Below are 24,951 nucleotides of genomic sequence, written 5' to 3' on the forward strand. Positions count from 1 at the left end.
TTTTTATTTGTTGTTTGTTTCTCCTGCAGAGAATGGCCTCTGAATTTAGGGGAAAAATCTACTATTTATTATTTCTTCTTTTATTTCTGGATACCAGACTTGAAAGTTTTTCAGAGTTGATGCAAATTGGTGAGACCAGATTTCAGATTGATGCAGATAATTTAAGTGATGGCTCCCACTGAATGCTCCTTCCTGCCAGACACCGAGTGAGGCAGTACCTACACACTTCTTCATGTCACTAATTGTCTCCAGAACACTTCAGAGCTGCACTATGCCTTCCAGATCATAAAAGTACCCAAAATGTTCTATTATTAGTCCCATAGAAACAGAAATTGTTTGTTAAATGAGGAAAACTGATTTGGGGATGGAGATAGGGCTGCTACTCTTTGTTTTTCGCTGTCAGTTGTTAAACAATGTGGGTTTTTTTTTTTGTTTTTTGTTTTTAAGTTTTTTTAGATGTTTAAGATCACTTCAGCTAGTGAATCAACTGAAGACGAGAATCAATGTTTTCAATTAGCTAACTAATTATGAAACATTGGAGGTTTTATTCTTTCTTAACTTTTGCCAGAAAAATTATGTTTTGTTTAACTGAGATTTTGAATAGTCCATTTTTTTCTGTTTCTGTTTTTTCCTTAGTTTTAGTGAGAAAATCAATAAGTTTAAGGCATACAGCATAAATATTTGCCATACAAATATCATAAAATGATCCCACAATAAGTTCAGTTAACATCTATCTTCTTATGTAGATATAAGAAAAGATAAAATTTTTTACTTATGATGAGAACTAGTATTTACTGTTTTAGCATTGACTGTAGTCAGTTTTGTAGATTACATCCCTAGTACTATTTAATCTTACAACTGGAAGTTTACAGTTTTTAATAATCTTCATCAGTTCCCCCCTGCAACACATGTGCACGTGTGTGTGCATACGCTTGCTCCTTTCCAGCTCTGGTAACCACAAATCTGATGTCTTTCTCTGTTATTTGGGGATGTTTTTGGTTTTTGGTTTTGTTTTTATTTTTTTGTTTAGATTCCACATATTAGCGAGATCATTGAATTATTTCACTTAACATGTGCCCTCAGGGTCCATCTGTGTTACCATAAGTGGCGAGATTTCCTTCTCATGACTGAGTAGCATCCTATTGTGCATATATTTTTTTTTCCAGTGCGTATGTGTGTGTGTGCTCATGTATATGTGTATATATGTGCACATATCATTTTCTTCATCTGCTCATCTATTGATGGACACGTAGGTAGTTTCCAGATCTCAGCTATTGTAAATAATTCTGCTGTGAATATGGAGATGCAGATATCTTTTCAAGTTGGTGTTTTCACTTTCTTTGACTAAATACCCAGAAATAGAAATGATGGATTAGATGGTATTTCTCTTTTTTATTTTTTTGTGGAATCTCCATACTGTTTTCCACAGAGGTTATACCAGTTTACATCCCCATCAACAGTGCACAAGGATTTCCTTTTCTCCAAATTCTTGCCAACATTAATTATTGTTCTTTTTGGTGCAAGCCATTCAAACAGGTGTAAGATGATATCTCACTGTGGTTTTGATTTGCATTTCCCTAGTGATTAGTGATGTGCATCTTTTCATGTACCTGTTGGCCTGAATAGCCCATATTTTAATTTTTTTTTCCTTTGTGCAAAATCATTATAATTGAAAGAATTCTTTAGGTTATTATTGAAGACCAGTAAGAGGCAATTTACATTAGTATGTATTATGTTCAGGAAAAGAAATATAAAAGTACAATTTAAACCTTTGGAAAACGGTTTATGCATTAGATGCAGTGGATGCAACAGAATTTTTATTTAGATGTCTTTTACCATGTGAATATTTCCTTTTCTTAAATTATATCTTGTGTTGAAACATAAACAAAGAAGAAAGACCAGAAAACATAGACATGCAGCTTAACACATGCTTATAAAGTAGGTACTGCTATAACCACCATTATTATTACTCGTTTCTTTTATTCGTTCATCCAGATTTTTATTAAGCAACATATATGCTTCCATCACTGACACAGTGTCTGACCCCATTATAGCATTATAATTAATTTTTTCTTGCTTCCTTATTTAAAATAGTAAAGCTTTAGTCTTTAGAAGGAAACAAAACAGTATTTTGCACTTGAAGATGTTTTAATGATGTCTGTGAAACTTTACTTATTCAAGTGCTTTTTGGAAAATTAGACAAAAGAAACAAAACTAGAAGGAATAAAGTATATTATTCCTTAGGAATTGTAGAGTAGAATGATTACAGCGAATTATTCCTTGCAGAATGTTTTATTTATACAATTTCAAAAGAAATTGAAAGAGTCCATATACTATTCCTTGTGCTGATGATTAACTATAATAAAATACTCAGAATAGTGCTCTGGAGCAATTCTAACCAATGCCTTTAAGCTTTCTTCACATTGTATAGCGGTTTGGAAATATTAGTAAATATTATAAAATAAATTGTAGAAAACCATCAACAAAGGTTATCATTGGAAAAGGTGTTGGGGCAGGATTTCTTTTTAGATATTTCATTTATGAAAGAAGAAATTTATCAGAATCAAATATATTGCTTTTATAATTAAGAAGAAAAGTGAGAAGTAGCAAATAGCACCCTGGATTCTACTTATCAGTTACTAAAATGTGCACCATTGTATCAGGAGGCAATTAGCTTAATAATGAGACTAGTTTTTCCATTGGGGCAGTTTTTCAAAATGCAGAGTATAAGCTGTTGTTTGTCCTTGAGCAGAAGCAGCTGTGAAGAAGCTCAGAGGCTTGGTTTTGTTCTCTGACGCCACCAGTTTCCCATTAGGTACTCTTCCTGGAGCTCTCCTTGTTACCTGCACAGACCTTAGGTAGGCATTTCTGTGCTCCCGATGCAAAGGAGGGCTGAGTCTCAGAGAACCCTGGCCCTTGAGCCACCCACTGTCCCCAGCGTCCCTCTGGCCAACCCCAGGAGAAGTGGCTACAGGATCTGAGGAGCAGGGTCCCACTGGCCCTGTTGGGAACAGGCAGGCAGAAATCAAGCCCCTGCCTCCTCCTTGTTGCTCTCAGGGACCCCTCTGAGTCTGGGGAGCCCATTTTTCAGACTCACCACTTGAGTGGTCTAGAGAGGAAGAAGGAATGTCAGGGCCAGCATTTTCTTTTCTTTTTTCTTTTCTTTCTTTTTTTTTTTTTTGAACATAAATAAAAACTTTTTTTAATAATAAATTAATTTTTTATTGGTGTTCAATTTGCCAACATACAGAACAACACCCAGTGCTCATCCCGTCAAGTGCCCCCCTCAGTACCCGTCACCCAGTCAACCCCACCCCCCGCCCTCCTCCCCTTCCACCACCCCTAGTTCGTTTCCCAGAGTTAGGAGTCTTCATGTTCTGTCTCCCTTTATGATATTTCCTACCCATTTCTTCTCCCTTGCCTTCTATTCCCTTTCACTATTATTTATATTCCCCAAATGAATGAGACCATACAATGTTTGTCCTTCTCCGATTGACTTATTTCACTCAGCATAATACCTTCCAGTTCCATCCAAGTTGAAGCAAATGGTGGGTATTTGTCATTTCTAATAGGGCCAGCATCTTCTATCCAGAAACAGTGGTGTGAGTGGAAAGAAGAGCCAAGAATCCTGTGTAAATATGTGTGTGTCTCAAAAGACTTACCTAATTTCTTTGCTGCAATATTATCTCGCAATTAAAGAATAATTTGTGGTAGAAAATGGTGGGCTGATTATTTCTATCAAAGCAAGTTGATTGGCAAACTACGAGCCCTTTATTTAGACAAGAAATAATTGTTAGGAAATACATATGGTTTAATCTAAGTCTCCTGTAGCTGTGTTTTTAGTTAGGAAAGAGAGTTGTTGTGAGCTGTTCATTTAATTTGTGTAATTTTGGGCAACATTTTATGCCTCATAAGTATTTTGTTTCTGTGGAGACATAGGGGATTTGGGGCAAAATAGGACAAGTTTATAAAACAATGTATTTAGATTCACAGAATGAGAATGACATGGATTGAAGAAGGGTTGTTTTAGAGTACACAGTCTTTAAAAAGTCACTTAAACTTCTTTTTCTTAAAGTTTGATATACCTTATTTACCACTCTAGTTTCCAGTGAGGGGACACTGCAGTGACCTGCTCCGTGTGGGTCGACTCCAGTTTGGCTGTAGTTCCTTTTCTTGACTTCCCCTTTCCTTTGGGCTCAGGGGAGCTGTCTCTGGCTTATCTCCAGCTTCCTCCAGCCAGTAAAACCAGAAAGCCAATTACATGTCGAAGCTTTATTTTTTTTTCTCCTCTTTTTTACCCCTACCCAAATTTTGCTGTAGCCATCGTATTTAATATGGCTTTTTGCCATCTTGTGCAAGAACAATTCAGAATTCACATGAATTCTCTGGGCTGAGGTAGTCAGGTTGGGAGACCCACTATGGTATTAGTTTGTCCAGTGTTACGGCTGTGATTTCATGTCCTAAATGACTATAATTTCCAATGATCATTGTAAGTGTAAGCTAACAAGGAGTATGAAGGGTTCATATTTGAACTCTTGACTTTCATAATGTTATTTCATAACTTCATTAAAAATAAATGATGGGTCCTGAGAAATAGAGGAGGAAATACTACCACACTCAGCTCTCTGCTAGTGTCTCTGTCACACCTCTGCTGCGTCTGCCAATCCATTCTTACCTTCATTTCTTAGAAATTATGTCTTGTGAATTTTTCTACATAAAAAATCTATAAAATGTGGTTTGGTGACACTGCAGAATTCAGTGATGCCTTTGGGTTCCCTGTAGATTACTTAATCTATGCTGTCTCCATTTCTTTTTATATGAAAAGAAAAATAGTAGTTTCCAGTTTTAAGATTGTTTTCTCATAGGCCTGAGGTTTAAAAAAAATCTTTATGTCTGTTTTCTGTTGTAAATGATCTGAAAATAAGACTGCACAGTTGGCCCATTCTGAATGAATTGTATAGCAGGCAAAACATGTTTCCTGTTGAATTCTACATGTAGTTCAGTAAACAAAAATTCATTCATAGTGTTAAATTGGGACCTTGTCAATGATGAACATTATCTACATCTTAAAAGCCCTGATTTCACCAATTAGTAAAGTATTGATATTGGCAGGGCAGCAATTTTCTTTTTCTTTTTGGCTCTCTTGAGTCGTCATTTTTACCCTCAAGCCTAAGTTCATAGCAGACTGGCATTTGTGAATGCTAGAAATCTTGTTTGTCATCTTGACCGTTTCACCAATCTAGTTTTCTAAATTTCTTTAGCTTTTTTGTTTTCAAAGGGGTTATAGGTTTTCCATTTGGGATCCTGCTTCCTGGAGAAGACTCTTTGAAAGTACAAGCCCAGACTTGACTTTTTCCTCGTTTTTCAGTAGGGATTGCCAAGGTGGCCCTGCTCTGGTAGCCCATGCAGTGTGAATCTTAAGAAAGAAAGTGCTCTAAGAGTGCTGCTCCTGCTTATCACACAGTACTACCTACCTTTCTGACTAGATGCAGTTGTAAATTTTTCTGTTACCAAATAGGAACTTTTTCAACCTGCAAACAGAATAAACAAGTTCTTGGGTTAGTGAAATGCCTTGTAAAGTTGTAAAAAATTGGAAGCTGCGCTTTTGTTTTGTGATAGTGATTTACAAGAGTGGTGGGGAGGCCCACTCTCATATCCCTTTTCGTCCTACTGTGATGCTTCATTTCCATTAATTAGTTTTTTCCTGCAGTACTCACACAGCTGGGCACCCTCCCTCCTCGTTTGCTCTTCCCATGTTCGTTTTCCTTCTTGGTTCTTTGCTGACTCCTCTTTTGTGTGCAGCTTCAGCAGATGTTCCTCAGACTTCTGTCCTGGCCCTCTTCCTGTCCTTGTGGCCTTTATGGGTAATCGAGGATCTGCATGCTGCCTCCCCAAGGAGGTTTGGTCCTTCTGTGTCCTGGTGTCTTTCTTGGCCAGCCCCAACCCTACCGGCACCTAAGAACTCTGCACCTTCCACAGACCCAGCATGCCCCAGCACTTGCCTTTCTTGGTCTTAATTGAGCTATTTTCCATTAAGACTTTCTTGTACATGTTTTTCAATCCATGTCGCCCCTATATTCTGATGATTCAGCCTCAGAACTCTCAAGTCAGAGCTCTTCATGTATCGCATCTGCTACTAGTTAAGGCTCAAATTCTCTCATGCCTGGATGATTGTGTCAGTTTCCATCTGGTTTCCCTGCCATTGACCTTTCCTCATTTTCAGCCTATCACAGTCATCATCCTAAGAAGCAAATCTGATAATTTCATGATTCTGCTTTTTCTTTTGACGCTTATTACCCTTGGAATAAGTGTTCACCACCTTTAGGCTGTCTTGTGCAGCATTCTTGGTCACGTGCCCAGCCTACCTGGGCATTTCCCACTTCCCCACACCTGTACGTGATGCTGAACACCTCCTTCATGGCTCAGCTGTGTCCTTCATGATGCATTTGGCTACTGGGCTTAATAGACTTTTGTCCCTTTGTACTTTTACTGCCAGTATCATGTTACACTGTAATGCCACAGAGTATAAGTGAATAATAGCTGAGCAGAGTGCTGCAGAGATGCGTAGGGCTTACCCAGCAGCTCCCATCAGTGTCTGGTAACTGAGGAGGTGTTTATGATGCAAATAAATAGATGTCAGTGGGGAATTTAAAAACGTTACATGACATCTGAGTGCAAAAACGGTCCTCGGGAGATGCTGGTTCTGGCCTCAGCTGTGCCAGAGCCCAAAGCCTATGTGGGCACATGTGGGGCACGGTGATCTGTGCCTCACTTTCTTTACTGATCACAGTTGAATTTGTTAGGCCTTGGGTTCTTTTGACTTTAAAATTCTGTCTTGCTGTTTTACCATGTCTTGTGTGCTGTTCCCATGTAAAGGCACTCTGAGCATTTTTCACGGAGTCCCTGCACGTGTTTTGCTTCCTTTGCACTTTTTCCATGATTGGAACTGTCTGGTCTCTCACTGCGTGACTTTCAAGAGAGGCACGTTCATGACATCATCTCATTTTAATCCTTAAGTTCCTTTCCCTTCCCCTTTCCTCCCCTCTTCCCTGTTAGTGTTTGTTATAATATTGTTGAACAGATATAGCACCCAAGACTGAAATACCTACTTTTGTTTAGTAGTTGTGAATTTGCTGTACTCATTAGGACGTGCGCTGCTCTGGTTAATTGTAGATTTTGCCTATTTTGACCTAATATAAAGTGACTCAGCTAATGAATTAGAAGTTGTTCATTAGAATATCCTTTCTAAATAATTGTTACAGGAGAGGAGAGGTTTGAGGATTGGTTTTGGAATACATATCAAGAATAGTAGGGCAGGAGATCCCTGGGTGGCTCAGCGGTTTAGCGCCTGCCTTTGGCCCAGGGCCCGATCCTGGAGTCCCGGGATCAAGTCCTGCGTCGGGCTTCAAGGCATGGAGCCTGTTTCTCCCTCCTCCTGTGTCTCTGCCTCTCACTCTCTCTCTCTATGTCTATCATAAATAAATAAATCTTAAAAAAAAAAAAGGAATAGTAAGGCAGTAGAGGCATCCTGGATTCTATGAGTGCATCAGTAAGTGTGTTTATAGTGTTTCCACATGCAGAGGGTGTGCTCTTCTGTACAGACGTACATGCAGTTCTGGCCTTCTTCAGTATTGTTTAGAGGAAGGTAGGTGTGAGCCTCTAAACCCTACAGCACTCTTCGAATCATCCACAGTTAGTAATTTCCTATGTTACGATGCCTGAAAATTTTCTCAATGCATCTATTTTTCAGTTGATGTTACATTTATAAAAAAGAAAAAAAAAGATACTTAGATATCTATTTCTCTACTTTTCTTTAGCCGTAAGAGCTTTTAAAAGTTGTTTTCAGTGTGATTTTGGGGTACCACTTTAAACCTATTTTCTGAGCCAAGAATATTACCTATAGTGTTATGAAATAAGGTATTTTAAATGAGGAAGTTTTTTTGATAAAGAGGGCCTTGCTTTGAGTATTCAGAGTAGCAGGGGCATTATTCACTTTTGGTGGTCCTCTACACTTCACCCATTGGAAAGATTAACCTGGAATGCTTCTGTCTCCCTCCGTCAGCTTGGGCTGCCATAACAAAGTGCCATGGATTGGGGCGGGGCGGGGGGGGTGCTTACAAAACATACATTTCTTCTCACAGAGGCCAGAATTCTGAGATCAGGGTATTAACCATCATGATCCAGTCCCAGTGAGAGCTTTCTTCCTGGCTTATAGATAACTGCATCTAGCTGGGTGCTCACATGACCTCTTTGTGCACAAGAAGAAAGACAGATCGCTAGTGCCTCTTAGAATCCTACTGAATCTGTGCCCCCATCCTTGTGACCTCATTTAACCTTAATTCCTTCCTTAGAAGCACCATCTCTAAGTGTAGCTACACTGGAGGTTAGGGTTAGAGCCTCGCATGTGAATTTGGGGGGACACAAACATTCAGTCCAAAGCATTTGCCAAAGGCCTCCCAAAATTCATGCCCTTCTCATATGCAAAACATATTCATTTCATCCCAACAGCCCCTAAAGTTTTAACTCATTCCAGCATCAACTCCCAAGTCTAATGTCCAAAGTCTCATCTCTAAATATCATCTAAATCATAGGTGGGTGGGAGTCTAGGAACCATTCATCCTGTGGCATAATTCCTTAATAGCTATAAGCCTGTGAAACAAGACAAGTTAATGTGGTTCCAAATATAATGCTGGGACAGGTATAGGATAGACATTTCATTTCAAAAAGAAGAAATGGGAAAGAAGAAGGGGGTGGTAAGAAGTAAATCCAAAAACTACCAAGGAAAATTCAATTAGATTTTAAGGCTCAGGGAAAATTCCTTTAGTTCAGTGCTCTGCCCTCCAGGTCTACTGGGATATCAGAGTTACCTCTATGGCTCAGTAGGGCCTTTGCTCTTACAGCTTTCTGCAGAGGCCTCACCACTGAGGCAAGGAGGAGGCAGACTGACCCAGCTAAACCAAAAAAGTACACCTATCCTTTGAAAACCAGGAGAAATAATCAGCCCTGCCCGCTGGCCTAGGCTTGAGTGGCAGGCAGCACCTTTAGAGTCATCCTTCCCTTTTTTGAAAGATGATGCATATTCACAAAAGAATAGTCCTCTTCTGACAGCCTTCCTTCATTACTTCTAGTGTCTGTCTCCTCAGTTCAAATAGCAGTATTTTTGCTCATACATTGTGCAATCTCACTATCAAGTGATAGTCTAGCCACACCCTTGGTGTTCTTGTCCAAAATGCTTTATTTTTTGCAATATGGACAGGCAGAGAACTTTCCAAGTCTTGAAGTGCTGCTTCCTTTTTGCTTAACAATTCCTTCTTCAATTCATCTCTCCTCTCTCAAATTTTACTCTTAATTCAGGAGGATGCAAGCTATATACATACCATTTACATTTTGGTTAGAAATCTCTGCTGAATAATCTAATCTTGTGGCTCACAAGTCCTATCTTTTGCAAAACACTAGAATACAATTCAGCCAAGTTCTTTGCCACTTTATAACAATTATTGTCTTAATCAGTTTGGGCTGCTATAACAAAATACCATAGACTGAGTGGCTTAAACAATAGGTATTTAATTCTCACACTTCTGGATTCTGGGAAGTCCAAGCGTAAGGTGCCAGTAGATTCGGTTCCTGGTGAAAGCCAACTTTCTGGTTTGTAGACAGCCACCTTGCTTATATCCTCACATGGCAAAAAGAAAGATCATCTCTCTTGTGTCTCTCCTTATAAGGGGCTAATCCTGTTCATATGAGCTCCATCCTCATGACTTCGTTATTTCTGAAAGCCCCGCCTCCAAATACCACCGTTAGGGATTAGGACCTAAGCATATGAATTTTGGTGGGATACAAACATTCAGTTCATAGCAATCCCCTTTCCTCCAGTTTCTAATAATCTCCTCTTCATTTCTGTTTGATGTCCCACCAGAATTATCCTTAACATATATATTTCTAGAATACACCTTAGAACTCCTCTAGCCTCTAACTCAGCTCTAAAGCCGCTTCACATTTTTAGGTATTTGTTACAGCCATACCCAGTTTGAGTTGCCATGACGAAATACCATAGATTATGTGGCTTAAACAACAGAATTTTTTTTCTCACACTTCTAGAAGCTTAGAAGTACAAGATCAGGGTGCTACCATGGTCATTTTCTCAAGTGAGAGCTCTGCTCCTCCTTGTTTGTAGGCAGCAGGTATCTGGTTGTGTGGTCTTGTAGCCTTTGCTCTATGCTTGGTAGAGAGAGATTGGGATTGCTGGTGCCTCTTCTTACCAGGACACTAATCTGTTAGATCTGAGCCACACCGAATGGCCTCATTCAACTTTAATTACTTTCTTTGGAGGTCCTATCTCCAAATACAGCCACACAGAGAGTTAGGACTTCAACATATGAATTTATGGGGGGCACAAACATTCAATCCAGAATATCTCTCTTGTCCGTTTTTTATATAAACTTTGCTTAGGGATCCATTGTCTTCCTGGAACCTTTTTATACTTTTTCCTTACCTAGATTTCTTAAAAAACTGGACCATTTATTGCCTTTTCACCCTCTCCCAAAACAGTAGGCTGCCTCGGCAGAAAAAGTCACAGTAATGTTTCTGATGGTAGTCCTGTGACACTGTGATTCTACGTGGCTTTGCTAAATTCTGATTGTTTTCATTGCTTCAGACTGCAATGAACATTCCAATCGCCTGGTCAGTATTATCTAGGCTTTTTCTTTCTTTCTTTTTTTTTTTTTAAGAGTTGGGTTTCAGATTTCTGTTTCATGCTTAGGATTATTGTGGCTTTTGGTGAAGAATATTTTAAACTGGGTGAAAAGGCAAAAAAAAAATGTGGAATCAAGAAGTGAAAGCACAATTGTTTATAGTTCAGTAAGCACTTGTGGTTAACAAATGTGTCTGTTCATCATTGCCAGATGACTTAAAATTTTATGGGAGAACATAAATTTTAAACAAAAAGTAATTTTGCTGTTTACAGGGTAAAGATGTGAATTTCTTCAGAATATAGTTTTTAGGCAACCTGGACCTCCTGCTTTGGAGCTTTTTGAGTTTTATTGTGAAATTATCTATGAAAAGAATCTGATGGCAGCTTATAAAATTTACTCAGAAACTAGCTTTTATTTAACAAACAATAATCAATTTTGCAACTAATAAGAGTCTCACACATTGAATACTCACAGGACCATAATATTGCTAGATATCTGGGAATCCTTGGTAAAATTAGGCATAGTTATAACCTCTCAAAAGAAAAGATAGTATGATTATGTACGAACAACAAAATTAAGATTTCATTGCATGTTAATGAAGAAAACAGTGGTTTTCAGATACAAATAGTGAATAGATAAAACATCACTTGGATTTGATTTTGGAATATATTGTTAATTTTTCTTCTTAGAGCAGCACTTGAATCACAGTTAATTTACATTCTTTGGATGCATATCACGTCCAGTTGAGGTAAGGGAAAATCATCTTGGTTAACAATGAAACTAAGACTAATAAAATAGTTCCCAACATTCTTTACATCAATTTGTAGTAGAGTTGACTTATCCATACGTATTTATTAGTACTGACTCAGATACTGCATTGAGTTCATGGTTTAGTAGACAAAACTATTCATTTTATGTGTGAAAATAATGGTAAGTGAGATGTGCAATGATAACATAAAGAAGAGTAACAAACTCATCTGGATGGGAAAAGAAAGTTGGGTTCAGGGAGTTCACCAGGGAGATGGTGATGAAACTTCTTAAAAGTAAGGAAATTATTATAGAAATTATAGAAATAATTATAAATACTTGAGTAGAGCTGGGGAATTTGAGGTTAGATTGGCAAGAGATAAAGTAACAAAGATATTTCTATATAATGGAAAGTAGTTTGGATTTTATCAAGTGGATAACCAAAGGGTTCAAGCACAGGGGTGGCTATTATTAAACTTATACATAAAAAGAGCCCTGTAGTAGGCCTTACGTAGTATAGATTAGAATGGCCAGGTACTAGACTGGAGAAGTCAGTTAGGGCCAGGCTATTGTAATAACTAAGACACATCTCATCTCATCTTAATATATCCAAAACTGATGTCTTCATTACCAGTATTCTCCCCATCAAGGCCACCTGTTTTTTTTTTTTTTTTGGCCATAGTAGCCTCCCAACTGGGCTGCGTCTTCCTTTCTGTCCTCAGTCTGTACTCAGTAAAGCAGATTATGTGCCTTCTTCTTTGGCTTCCCATCATAGTCGGAGGAAATAACCCAAGTCTACACAATGGTGTAAGACCTTGTCTTTTCTCTGCTTGACCGTTGTCATCTGATCTCCTCTCGCCTGCCACCAGGCCCAGTCAGACTGCATTTTTTTTTTCTCAGCCAGAATAGGAGTGGACTCTTCCCTGGAGGGATGGAATGAACTTTTGGGGAAAGCTGAGACGTCTAGTGGGGATATTGAAGCCACCAGAATACCATCCTGTTTCTTTTGGCATTTGGAGAGCCTAACTGAGCATAAGAAGCACTGTAGCCAATCATTTGAACTTGAGGATAGAGATATTCAAATGTACTCCTAGGATTCTAGGCCTTTTTCATTTTACAAGGTTGGGATTTCCATTTTTAAGAACTGTTTTAGCTGCTATTCATATATATATATATTATATATATATATATATGGATAGAAATTACTAGATCCTGTGGTATGCTTTCTATATGAATTCTTTTATTCCTGTTTCTTTAAACATTTAAAGTCTTTGGTTTTATACATAAGTATAAATTCATATATTTTGTGTATCTGTGTACACACGCACACACACACACACACATGCATGCACTGGAAGTTAATAGAACAGGACGAGTTAATGAAAGGTACTATTTAAAATTTCACAAGTTATTAACAAAAGCATACACGTAGGACCATTTTGGTACTAGAGGCGCATATCATTTTGAGGAGCGGGGGGAAAAGCTATAAAATACCTTTAAAAAGAGTAAAATGTGACTTGATTATACTACCGTAATCCAGAGTGAGTACAACCAGGAGAGTTGTAACAATCACAGCTAATGTTAACCGTGTTGGAGTATCTGTTAAGGGACAGCTCCTACCTGTACTGGAAGCAGGGGGACTTTAAAATCCCCTGATGTCCATCCCTGAGGCTTGCTGTGCTGTACCCCCAACCTCTGTGTGTGTGTATGTGTGTGTGTGTGTGTCTGTCTGTCTTCCTGTGTCTTTGTGTGTAAGTACATGATGGGTGAGGACTGAGGGAAAAAGGAATGGTGGGCACTTATTGGTGGTTTAGGCCCAAAGGAAAGAAAAAATACCAGTTTCACAGAATAGTAGGCCATATTCTTTAAAGCAAGACACTGTATAGATTAGCCTAATGGGATACATCTGAAGGTAAAGAGAGACAGAGTAATAACCTAAAGTGAAATTCCAAATTACTATGTAGCTAATGTTTGGGTAATTAAATGGAGTAACTTGTAGTGCTTTATGAAAAGTGTTTCTCTTAGAAAAACTTACAGGTGTTTCTGTCCTCTGTAGGAAGATCATTTCATTATCTCTCCCCACATGCTAACTCATTTCACTTGGTACTTTCTTACATAGTTTTTATCAATTTCTTATATGTATTTCTTGTATAAATGTTCTTGAAAGTTATCATCATAATATATATTAATTTACCAACATAACCTCCTTAGGAGAATTTGAATTGAACTGCATGTAAATGGACCTTGGCTCCTTGTACATTCCAAGTAAATACCTGTATATTTCAAATAAGTCATTTAACCCAGTAGTCTCAGATACATTTTTTTTTTATCATTTATTTGATTCTTTTATGGCCTCTCAGTCATTTAAGACCAGAATTTTTAAAGAATTTTTTTTAGCTGATACGGGATCCCTGGGTGGCGCAGCGGTTTAGCGCCTGCCTTTGGCCCAGGGCGCGATCCTGGCGACCCAGGATCAAATCCCACGTTGGGCTCCCGGTGCATGGAGCCTGCTTCTCCCTCTGTCTATGTCTCTGCCTCTCTCTCTCTCACTGTGTGCCTATCATAAATTTAAAAAAAAAGAAAAGAAAGGTTAGCTGATAAATCATTCATTCATTTGGCAAATGTTAGCCTTTAGGTTAAAAATTTTCCCTTTGAACTAAGAACTGTTTTGTCTGCTATCATATATATGGATAGAAATTACTATCTCACATTGTATACTTTCTGTATGAATCCTTTTATTCCTATTTCTTAATCATTAGAAGTCTTTGGTGTTACATATTAATATTTATGCTCTCCATTCAATCTTTGTGGCACTTACTGTTCAGTGTTTAGTTCTGTGACAAAGTTATCCTCCTCTTTTACAGTACATTGATCAGTGTTGACATTTTGACCACGTCCAGCCATAGCAGCAGCCTCTGCTTCTCAACTGGATGTGCTTTCTTTACGTTTTAAGCAAGTCTTACGTTTTAACATAGTAAAATAGGAAAAAAGCATCACTCACATTTTCCTAACCAGCATTTACCCAAGAGACAGTTTAGTCAGTGACTTGTAAGGACATTCAATTTCTAGGATTAGACCGGCCAGTAATTCTCTGTGATCTTAAGAAAATCATGTGAGCAAGTAACTTTTTTAGCTTGCTTATCTGCCTAAAAAGGGAGATTAATATCTTCCTTACCTATTTCATAGGGTTATTGTAGGTGAAGTATGATAATGGATTTGAAAATGCCTTGGGAAGTGAGTAGGAATGGCAGTGACCATGGTGACAGCGGCTGCCCTTACTCTGCATATGTGATGAGCAGGCCCAGTACTGCTGGCTTTCTGTGTTTTCTCTATTGATGTTTTCAGCGTTCTTGAGAAGGGCTAATGCTGTATCTATTTAAAAATGAGGACATTGTTGAAAAGAACATAAGTACAGATAAGGTATTTGAGGATTTCAAAAGGGAAGGAGTAGTTGCTTCTGGCTGGGATTCAGTAAACCCTTCCTGGCCGACGTAAGGTTTCGGCTGCGTCTTACAGCATGTATGGAAAATGCTGCCTTGCTGTCACACAAGTGCCTTTTATGTCCCACCCACTTAATTTTAATTTGTAAAACCAGTATTTCTTATACCCTGATTGAAAGCTTGCCTCAAATACGGTTTGTTTTAGGTTGTTTTTTACTTTTTTATCCCTCACACAAAGTGGAAATTCTGCAGCTTTAATTTCTTTAGGGAAGGCAGGCCACTGGTTTCTCCCAAGGCTGTGTTGGAAAACATCCTGTATGAGAGGGTTGAGGTCACTTCTTGGAGAAGATTGTGCCGTTGTGGCCCTGTCGGAGCCGATGTGCGTTCCCAGGCATGCTGTGGTGCACCAGCACTCAGGCGCTGGTACCACACGGTCTGTTCATTCTGCTCTGCCACACGTGGGACGGTTACCAGATGGGGTGTTCACACTGCGGCACACCAGGGTTCTAACAGTAGGGCCATAAGGCGTGTGTTCTACACTTCAGGGCTTCGTGACTGCGGTGATGGTAATGCCATACAGTGTGCGTGTCCCGTGCCGCGGTATACTGGGCTGCGGGGTGGCACCAGCACGTCTGCTCCGTGCCGCAGGGCCTGCACCGCGGTGGCAGTAATGCCATGAAGCGTGTTTGTCTTACAAGCTATTCACGCTATATATCCTCAGTAGATATCATAGTTGAGGAATATTGCCGGGAGATATCATAAAAATCTTCAGAGTGTAGTTAGGAACAGTATGATTCTTCTTAGGTATATCGGTATTTCTGCCATGATAGCTGTGTTTCTACAGTGTTTGCCTTTATAAAATCTGTTGAAGGTCTTTGGGGCCTGTCAGTTGGGCAGACCACTAAAAACCCATTTTACTTTTAGAGCTGTACAAGGTAATAGCTAGCACCCAAGGAGGGAGCTTGTGCTTCTTAGGCAGGTGAGTGAGCGTGGCCGCAGGCTGCCGGGGCCGACCCGAGCTCCCACGGACCACCTGGCTTCCTGGGCCTTCTTTGTTCTGAACAGCAGCTGCTCTCACTGGTGATGGGACGGCTGCCTTGCCTCCTGCATAGTTTTGGGGATGAGCCCTGACTGCAGGTGCATGTTTTAAGAATTCTGCAAATACGTGCATGAATGCTGCTCTGGCTAGCACAGCCCCTAAACCTAGGGCGTTTCTCTTTGCTGCTGAAGAACCTAGTTTTCCAACCATTGCTCGGGCTGCCCTGCATGGGAAAAATGGTGCATGAACCAGACTGATCTTTATGTTATCCTGACTTCTCCTGTTCACCACCTGAGGATGAACCACTTTATTAAAGTAACAGCTGTTGTGCAGAAGAGACTCTGTGCCTACCTCCTAGTTAGTAGTGCCTTTCTGTGGTACTTGTTTTCATTCCTCCACCCACCCCACCCACCCCACAGTGACTAGTACCACCAGCCTGACGTGCTTATTCATATCCTTCCCCCATTCTGTTTCCTTCCCTACCTTAAGAAATAGTAGCAAGATAGGTACATACCTTAGGAAACAGCAGTTCAACATGGTGCTTAGTGGTGTGGCCTTGCTTAATATGTGAACACATGCTGTTGGCACTTAGAGAAAGGAAGGAATGGAAAATTAGGGGTGAGTGGAAAATGAGAAAGTGAAGGGGAGAAAGAAGTGGAAATGCAATTAAGTTATATAACTAAAACTTTGGTGCTATCTAAATATTAATTTTTGTTATTCACTATTAACTAGTTGGCTAAAGTGGTAGAGAAACTTGTATCAGTGTCCATTATGTTTTTAGCAGGGTACCACAGGAGACACTTAGTTTTTGTTATTTCATTTTTTTAAATTAAGAAACAAAGTAATAGAAAAACCTAAGTGTACTCATCTCCTGGAATTAATAACATTTTAATTTTTTGTCTTTTTTTGATTCACATATTTTTATAATAGAAACAATGTGACACATTAAGTGTGAAATCCTGAGTCATGTTCCTCTCTCTCTCCTTTGGGATGTGTTTCTGTGTATCCTGCTAGTCATATTTACATACTTGTGCTACATATATATATCTGCAACAATATTTTATTGTTTTCTGTGTTAAAAAATAATGTTATGGGTATCCTACTCTCCTATCTTGTTTATCCCCTCTTGTTTCCGAGTTCTCTCCATGCTGATACATATAGACCCGGCCCACGCCCACCGTTGCTAACTGCATAGTGTTCTGTTGTGTGCACACAGCATGGTTTACCCTTCTACAGATTTGTGCTGGGTCCAGTTTTCTGCTCTTATTAACAGTTTTCTGCTCTTACAACAGTAACAATGCATCCTTATTTAGGTCTCCTGGTGCTTGGCACAGTTTCTGGGACACATCAAGGTTTTAGGTTACACACACTGTCAACCTCAGTTCTCATTTCATTCTTAAAAATGTTCTTTGAGGCAGGTGACATGATCCCCATTTTATACATGAGAAAATTGAGGTGTTGAAATGCTATCTAATTTGACCAACTTAATTAATCAGAGAGCCAATTCAGATTAAATTGCACCTATTTAAATATCGAGCCCTAATATTCAGCATTCTTCAAGAATCCTTACCCTTAACGTTTATGATCATTAGAACAGTTGCAACCAGCAAGTCTCCTGTATCATTTCTAAAGTAGAGAATCAAAGCAGGTAATGAGGTGGAGGGAGCATATAAGAAAGAAGGATCAATAAGTTGTTATACTCCCTTTCTTGTGGTTATCAGAGGAGTTAAAGTTTTGGTATAAAAACATGCTCTGTGAAATGATGGGTCTGAGTTTGTATATGTAAGACTATTTCTTTATGATGAAAGACTGCTTTTTATGTTGTTTAAAATGCGACACTCGTTATCTTAATTAAAAAGGTGTTACAGTGAATGTGTTAGAGTCCATACTTTACATTGCAAAAGTACACAGTCCATTTTCTCAAGGTGATAAAGCTATCTTAATAGCTTTTTTTTTCCACAGATGGACCATATGTTTATTATACTTCATTTTGCTTTTTCTCCCCTTTACCTTATAGGTAGAAGATCTGGTGTGTTAATTGTAAAAATTCTGGAGCTGCATGAGGAATGCGCCATCCAAGTTGCCATGTGTGAGCATTTAGCAGGGCTGCAGGCCAACAGCTCTTCTCAAGGTGAGGCCCCCAGGACTATCCTAAAGGTTCTGTTCACCAAGGAAATTGCTCACCACCTCAAGGGACATCCCCAAGACATCATCCTTATCTACCCTCCCTGGTGAGTATAAAGAACTGATTCCAGCAGCCACTAACTGTGAGTTTGTCTCAAAAAATATTCTTATGATGAACATTTTTGTCACTTTATTATGGAGAAATGCCAGGAGAAGGAAGCCAAGATTTGACATAGATTTATGTAACAGAAGCACCAAACTGTATTTGAATGCTTGTTTTTACTTTTGGCAGTAAATTTTTTATAATTTGAGGGTGAGGGGTGAGGGTGAAACAACCATATCAAGATTCCTGTCTAGGGATTCCTGGGTGGCTCAGTGGTTAAGCTTCTGCCTTCGGCTCAGGTCCCTCATCAGGCTCCCCACAGGGAGCTTCTCCCCCTGCCTGTGTCTCTGCCTCTCTCTGTGTGTCTCTTGCGAATAAATAGATAAAATCTTAAAAAAAAAAAAAATTCCTGTCTAAGTGACGAATTGTAAATCTGGCTGTTTTTGTTTTTTTCTTTCTTAGAAATAAAATTTTGGTAGAGGCATTATGTGACAAAATGATAATGCACATTAATTTAATATTTCTTTGCTAATTACTTAGAGAAGGATGAAAAGCATAAAGTAAGACATAGGAAAGTTTGATCTTTAGGAGCACAAATGGTCATTAATGGATCAGAAATTATTTTTAAGGATGTATGTTTGCTTTCTTCTCCATAGGGTGTTATTTTTTTACTACAAAAAGAAGAATCTTACTATTTTTGAGGGAATGTTTGAACCGCCTTATATTAAGCACTAATTGTTGATGTTGTTGGCAGATTTTTAGAAGTTTCATTCATCTGTCAAATTCTTAGTTTTGAAGTTGACTTACAGGTTTTAGAAGTTAAACATCCCTCCCAAAGAAGGAATCATTTTTTGCTGTGTCCACAGTGAGTAATTCTCACTCTTTACTTAAATTCTTCCACTGATAGGCTACAGATATCATAGGGTAACCTGCATTTTATTTTATTTTTTTAAATATATCTTTTATTGACTAGTATAAGATATATACAGGATCATACATAAAATTTTAAGTATATATTTCTACAAATAATCACAGAGGGACTAGGTAATTTCCATACAATCAAAGAAATAGAATGCAGTGCATACCTGAGGCCACCCCAACCCCTTTCTCGTTTACTTCCTCTCCCTTCCACACCAGTGACTATGATCCTGACTTACCATACAATGTTTGAGAATTTCATATAAATAGAACCATACAGTAATCATACAATATGTATTCTCTTTTGCCTGACTCTTCTCACTTAATTTTATACTTGTGAGATTCATCACTTTTGTTACATTTTAGCAGTTTGTTCATTTTTATTGCTATAAAGAATTCCATTGTATTAATTTATGCAATTAATCCATCTGTTAGTTAGGCATCTTCAGTTTTAGGATATTATGAATAATGTTGTAATGACCAACCATCAGTCTGTGTAGCTTACTCAAGAATACAGTGCCAATGGAGCGCCTGGGTGCTCAGTCAGTTAAGTGTCTGCCTTGGGCTCAGGTCCTGGGATCAAGCCCACGATCGGGCTCCCTGCTCAGTGGGAAGGAAGTCTGCATCTCCCTCCGCCTCTCCCGCATGGCTTGTGCTTTGGCTCTTTCTCTCTCAAATAAGTAAAATCTTAAAAAAGAACAATACAATGCCATTAATTTGTTCTGAATTTTTTCATCATCCTAAAATCATGCCATTATTTTTCTACCATGTTAAAAATGTTTTTTTAATTTGTCTTGACTGTACTTCGTCTTCCCACAAGGGCCATGTTGCCGCCCCATTCACTACTTAGCCTGTTTGTTCAGGCTTCCAGCCTAGCACTCCCAGACCTGTGGCGTTGGCAGTGACACCCACACTGCTTCTCCCATGGTCACTTGTGTGGCCATCATGTCTCCCTGCAGGGCAGTGCTCACTCCTACTTTGTTTCCCTGCCTCCTCTGTGTTCCTCCTCATGCCTTTCTGGCTTCTCACTGCTAAAGTGCTGCTGGGCCAGTACAAAACGCTTCTCTGTCCTGTCCACCTCACCCCCCTGGTGCTTTCACTTCATCTTGTAGCTTTAAATGTCAGCTGTACACTGATCACTTCACAAACTCTCCATCACCAGAGCACCATTTCTTACTGCCTCGGCCATGGCTCTGTGTGGGTGCTGAGAGCATGGCAGGATCAAGTTCCTGACCCTCCCTCCTTTTCTCCACTCTTCCCCTTCTTAGGAAGTGGAAACCACCTTCTTGCAGTTCTCTACATGTCCTCAACAACTCTTTCTCATAATCTCCCTTCTGCCTGTGGGAACCTCCTGTTGGCTCCACTTCCAAATGCACACAGGTTCCAGCACTCTTGCCACCTCTCTGTCAGCAAACTTCCAGGTAATCATTATCTGTCTTCTGGATTGTTACAGTAGTTTCTTAAATCATCTCCTTGCTTTTTTCCTTGCTCTCTTGTCTCTTCCAAGATGACTGAAGAAGCAAAGCTATGAATTTAGAAGTTGTCATACCACTTTTGGGCTCCATGTGCCCCAGTATCTGCTCACTTCATACACAAACCCCTCCTGAGCTCTGGGATCTTATCTCCCACACCCTTCTCCTTCCCCAGGTCCATCTTAGCCACCCTAGCTCCACTCTGATCCTCAGGTTCCAGGCCACTTTCCCCTTGGGGCCTGGGTTCTTGCCACTGCCTGTGCTGCAGTATTGTATCCTACACCTCACCATGTCTGCATGGTTGCACTTTTCTTAGCCTTCTCTGGGTGTTTACTCAGATGTCACCTTCTCAAAGGTCCTTCCTTGGGTCCCATATCTAAAATTGGAAACTACCTCCTTCCAAATCATTTATTGTACTTTCCTACTTTGTTTTTCACAATCAGATGTATCAAAGTATTTTAGTTTAGAATATTGCTATGGAATGAGTGAGCAATTTCCCGCCTATCCTGACAGTGCTCCTCCTAACGGTCTTGTTCTTGTAATTTCTTGTATTCTTTCTGCTCTTTTATTGGAAGTCTTTCTGGAAGCTTATAGTAAAATTCAGTGATATTGACAGTATTAGATTTTTGCAGTGTGTCCTAATTTTATCTTTATCAGTATACAACAGTTTATATTTTCATTTATTATTATTTCAACAAAAAATGTATATTCAAGTGATGCTGAGTTTTTACAGTGAGACACTGAAGACTCTAGCATGTTTATATTTGGAGATGCATTTAGAAACATTGGTGGGCTCTGGATCCAGGCTTTTGCCCCTACAGGTTTTCTTCGTTTTATTTATGTATATATTTAAAATTTTATTTATTTATTTTAATTCCAGTATAATTAACATATAGTTTTACATTAGTTTCAGGTATATGATATAGTGATTCAGCAATTCTGTCCATTACTGAGTGCTCACTACAAGAAGAGAACTCTTAATCCTCTCCACCTGTTTCACCCATAACTGTAACAACCTCCCCTCTGGTAACCACCAGTTTGTTCTCTATAGTTGAGTCCGTTTTTTTGTCTCTTTTTTCTTTGTTTGCTTGTTTCTTTTCTTAAATTCTACATTTGATTTCCTTCTTTTTGATGACTGAATTATACATGTACATATATACACACACCACATCTTCTTTATTCATCTACCAATGGACACAGATTGCTTCCATATTTTGGCTATTGTAAATAATGTTGCAATAAACAAAGGGGTGCATATGGCTTTTTGAATTATTTTTGTATTTTGGGGGTAAATACCCAGTAGTGGAATTACTGGGTCATATGGTAATTCTGTTTTTAATTTTTTTTAAAGATTTTATTTTATTTATTCATGAGAGACAGAGAGAGAGAGAGAGAGAGAGAGGCAGAGACACAGGCAGAGGGAGAAGTGGACTCCATGCGGGAGCCCAATGTGTGTGAGAGAGAGAGAGAGAGAGAGGCAGAGACACAGGCAGAGGGAGAAGCAGACTCCATGCGGGAGCCCGATGTGAGACTCAATCCCGGGTCTCCAGGATCACGCCCTGGGCTGAAGGCCGGTGCTAAACCGCTGAGCCACCCAGGGAGCCCCCTATTTTTAAGAATCTCCATACGGTTTTTTACAGTGGTCATACCACTTTGTATTTCCACCAGCAGTGCACACATCCTCGCCAACACCTGTTGTTTCTTGTGTTTTTTATTTTAGCTATTCTGACAGATGAGATGATTTGCATTTCTCTGATGATTAGTGATGTCAAGCATCTTTTCATCTGTTGGTTGGCCACCGGTCTGTCTTCTTTGAAAAAGTGTTCATGTCTTCTGCCCATTTTTAGTTGGATTATTTTTTTTTTAGTGTTGAGTTATAAATAAGTTCTTTATATATTTTGGATACTAACCCTTGATTGGATATGTCATTTGCAAATATCTTTTTCCATTCAATAAATTGTCTTTTTGTTTTGTTGTTTCCTTCACTGTGCAGAAGCTTATTTTTTAATTTCTTCTTCTTTTTTTTAAGGATTTTAATTTTATATATTCATGAGAGATACAGAGAAAGAGGTAGAAACACAGCCAGCGGGAGAAGGAGGCTCCCTGTGGGGAATCCAATGTTATGACTTGATCCTGGGACTCCGGGATCATGACCTGAATCAAACGCAGACACTCAGCCACTGAGCCACCCAGGCATTGCTTATTTTTTAATTTCTTTAGAACCTTTTTAATTTGATGTTGTCCTTATGTTTTATTTTGCTTTTGTTTCTTTTGCTTCAGAAGACATAGCTAGAAAAATGTTGCTATAGCTAATGTCAAAGAAATTACTGCCTGTGCTCTCTTCTCGGATGTTTATGGCTTCTAGTCTCATATTTAATTCTTTAATCCATTTTGAGTTTATTTTTATGTATGGTGTAAGAAGGTGGTTCAGTTTCATTCTTTTGCATGTTGCTGTTCAGTTTTCCCAACACTATTTGTTGAAGAGACGATCTTTTTCCCAGTACATATTCTTGTGTCCTTTGTTATAGATTAATTAACCATATAATCATGGGTTTATTTCCAGGAGCTCTATTTTGTTTTATTGATCTGTGTATCTGCTTTTGTGCCAGTACCATACTATTTTGATTTATAATAGTTTCATAGTATATCTTGAAATCTGGAATTATGATACCAGTTTTGTTCTTTTTTTAAAGGTCTATTCAAGGTCTTTTGTGGCTATTCAGGTTCATTTGTGGTTCCATATACATTTTAGGATTATTTGTTCTATTTCCATGCAAAATGTTGTTGGTATTTTGATAGAGATTGCATTACATCTGTAGATTGCTTTGGTAGTATCAACATTTTAACAATAGTTGTTCTCCCAATCCATGAGCATGGAATGTTTTTTCATTTCTTTGTGTCATGTTGTTTCTTTCATCAGTGTTTTACAGTTTTCAGAGTACAGGTCTTTCACCTCTTTGGTGAAGTTTATTCCTACATATTTTATTCTTTTGGTACAATTGTAAATGGGATTGTTTCCATAAGTACTTTTTTGCTACTTTATTATTAGTGTATAGAAGTTCAACAGATTTCTGTATGTTGATTTTGTATCCTGAAGCTTACTGAATTTACTTATCAGTTCTAATAGTTTTTTGATGGAGTCTTTAGGGTTTTCCAAAAGTAATACCATGCCATCTACAAGTAGTGAATGTTTTACTTCTTCTTTACCAATTTGGATTCCTTTTATTTCTTTTGTTATTGATTACTGTGGTGAATAAAAGTGATGAGAGGACATCTTTTTCTTGTTCCTGACTTTAGGGGAAAAGCTTTCGGTTTTTCACCATTGAGTAGGAAGTTAGCTCTGGGTTTTTCATAGATGGCCTTTATTATGTTGAGATATGCTTCCTCTAACACTACCTTGTTGAAGGTTTTATCATTAATGGGTGTTTACTCTGTCAAATGCTTTTTCTGCATCTATTGAAATGATCATATGGTTTTTATGCTTTCTCTTGTTGATGTGATATATCATGTTGATTTATCTTTTCCTTAAATAAGTGGATAAAGTTGAACTCAGAATCATTACGTAGGTCCCTATAACATCCTAGTGCCTCTAACTCTCCATACCTTTAGTATGGGTTTTCCCCTTCCATTTAAAAAATATTTAATTGGTATTTAAAGCATATAACAGATTTCAAAAGGTATCGAAGATATACAGTGAACCAAGAGTCTTCTTCCCATACTTGCTCTCCCTAGCCACTCAGTTCTCATCCCTAAAGAAGCCATCAATGCCAGTTTCTTACATACCATTCAGAGATTGTGTGTGTGTGACACACTCACTATATAACATGCATGTATAATATAAACTCACTTATGTATTTCCTGCCATTATTCTTTTTTTGCAAAAATGGTATCCAACAATACTCTTGTACCATGCTTCTATTGTAAAAATGTGTCTTGGAGATTATTCAGTAACAACATACTAGTATATAAATAGTTGCTACATTCTTTTTGCACTGATTTCTAATTTAAAGATACCATTATTAGTCAGACTCTTCGGATGAACATATAGGTTGCTCCTCCTCTTTGGCTACTACAAACAGGACTACATCATTTTCTACATGTGTGAAGAAGAGCTGTAAGATGAATTTCTCTAAGTATTATTGCTGGATCAGAGAATATATACCTCTTTAATTTTAGAGTAAACATTATTAAATGGCACCATTTTGCATTTCTAATAACAGTCTATAAAGTGCCTATTTACCTTTTACTAACCTACTGTATTGATCACCAATTTAAAAAATGGAATTTGTAATTTTAATTTGCATTTCTTTTACTGTAATATGGGCTTAGGCTTCAGTCCCTGTGTTTAAGAACCATTTATATTTTATTTTTTATGAAATGCCTATTAATGACTTTTTACTTGTCTTCTCTTGGATTA

At 38.5% G+C, this 24,951-nt stretch overlaps 1 protein-coding gene across 6 annotated transcripts in view; it reads left to right on the plus strand.

Moving 5' to 3' along the window:
• SPIDR (scaffold protein involved in DNA repair) overlaps positions 1–24,951 on the plus strand; it is a 431,589-nt gene that overhangs the window by 157,373 nt on the left and 249,265 nt on the right. For all 6 annotated transcript variants that reach the window (XM_055322515.1, XM_055322518.1, XM_055322516.1 and 3 more), the window contains exon 8: positions 17,935–18,148. In XM_055322515.1, the coding sequence (XP_055178490.1) occupies positions 17,935–18,148 (214 nt within the window). The remainder of the gene's footprint in view (positions 1–17,934; positions 18,149–24,951) is intronic.

This window comes from Nyctereutes procyonoides, unplaced genomic scaffold, assembly GCF_905146905.1.
Source record: "Nyctereutes procyonoides isolate TBG_1078 unplaced genomic scaffold, NYPRO_anot_genome, whole genome shotgun sequence".
NCBI classification, from domain to species: domain Eukaryota; kingdom Metazoa; phylum Chordata; class Mammalia; order Carnivora; family Canidae; genus Nyctereutes; species Nyctereutes procyonoides.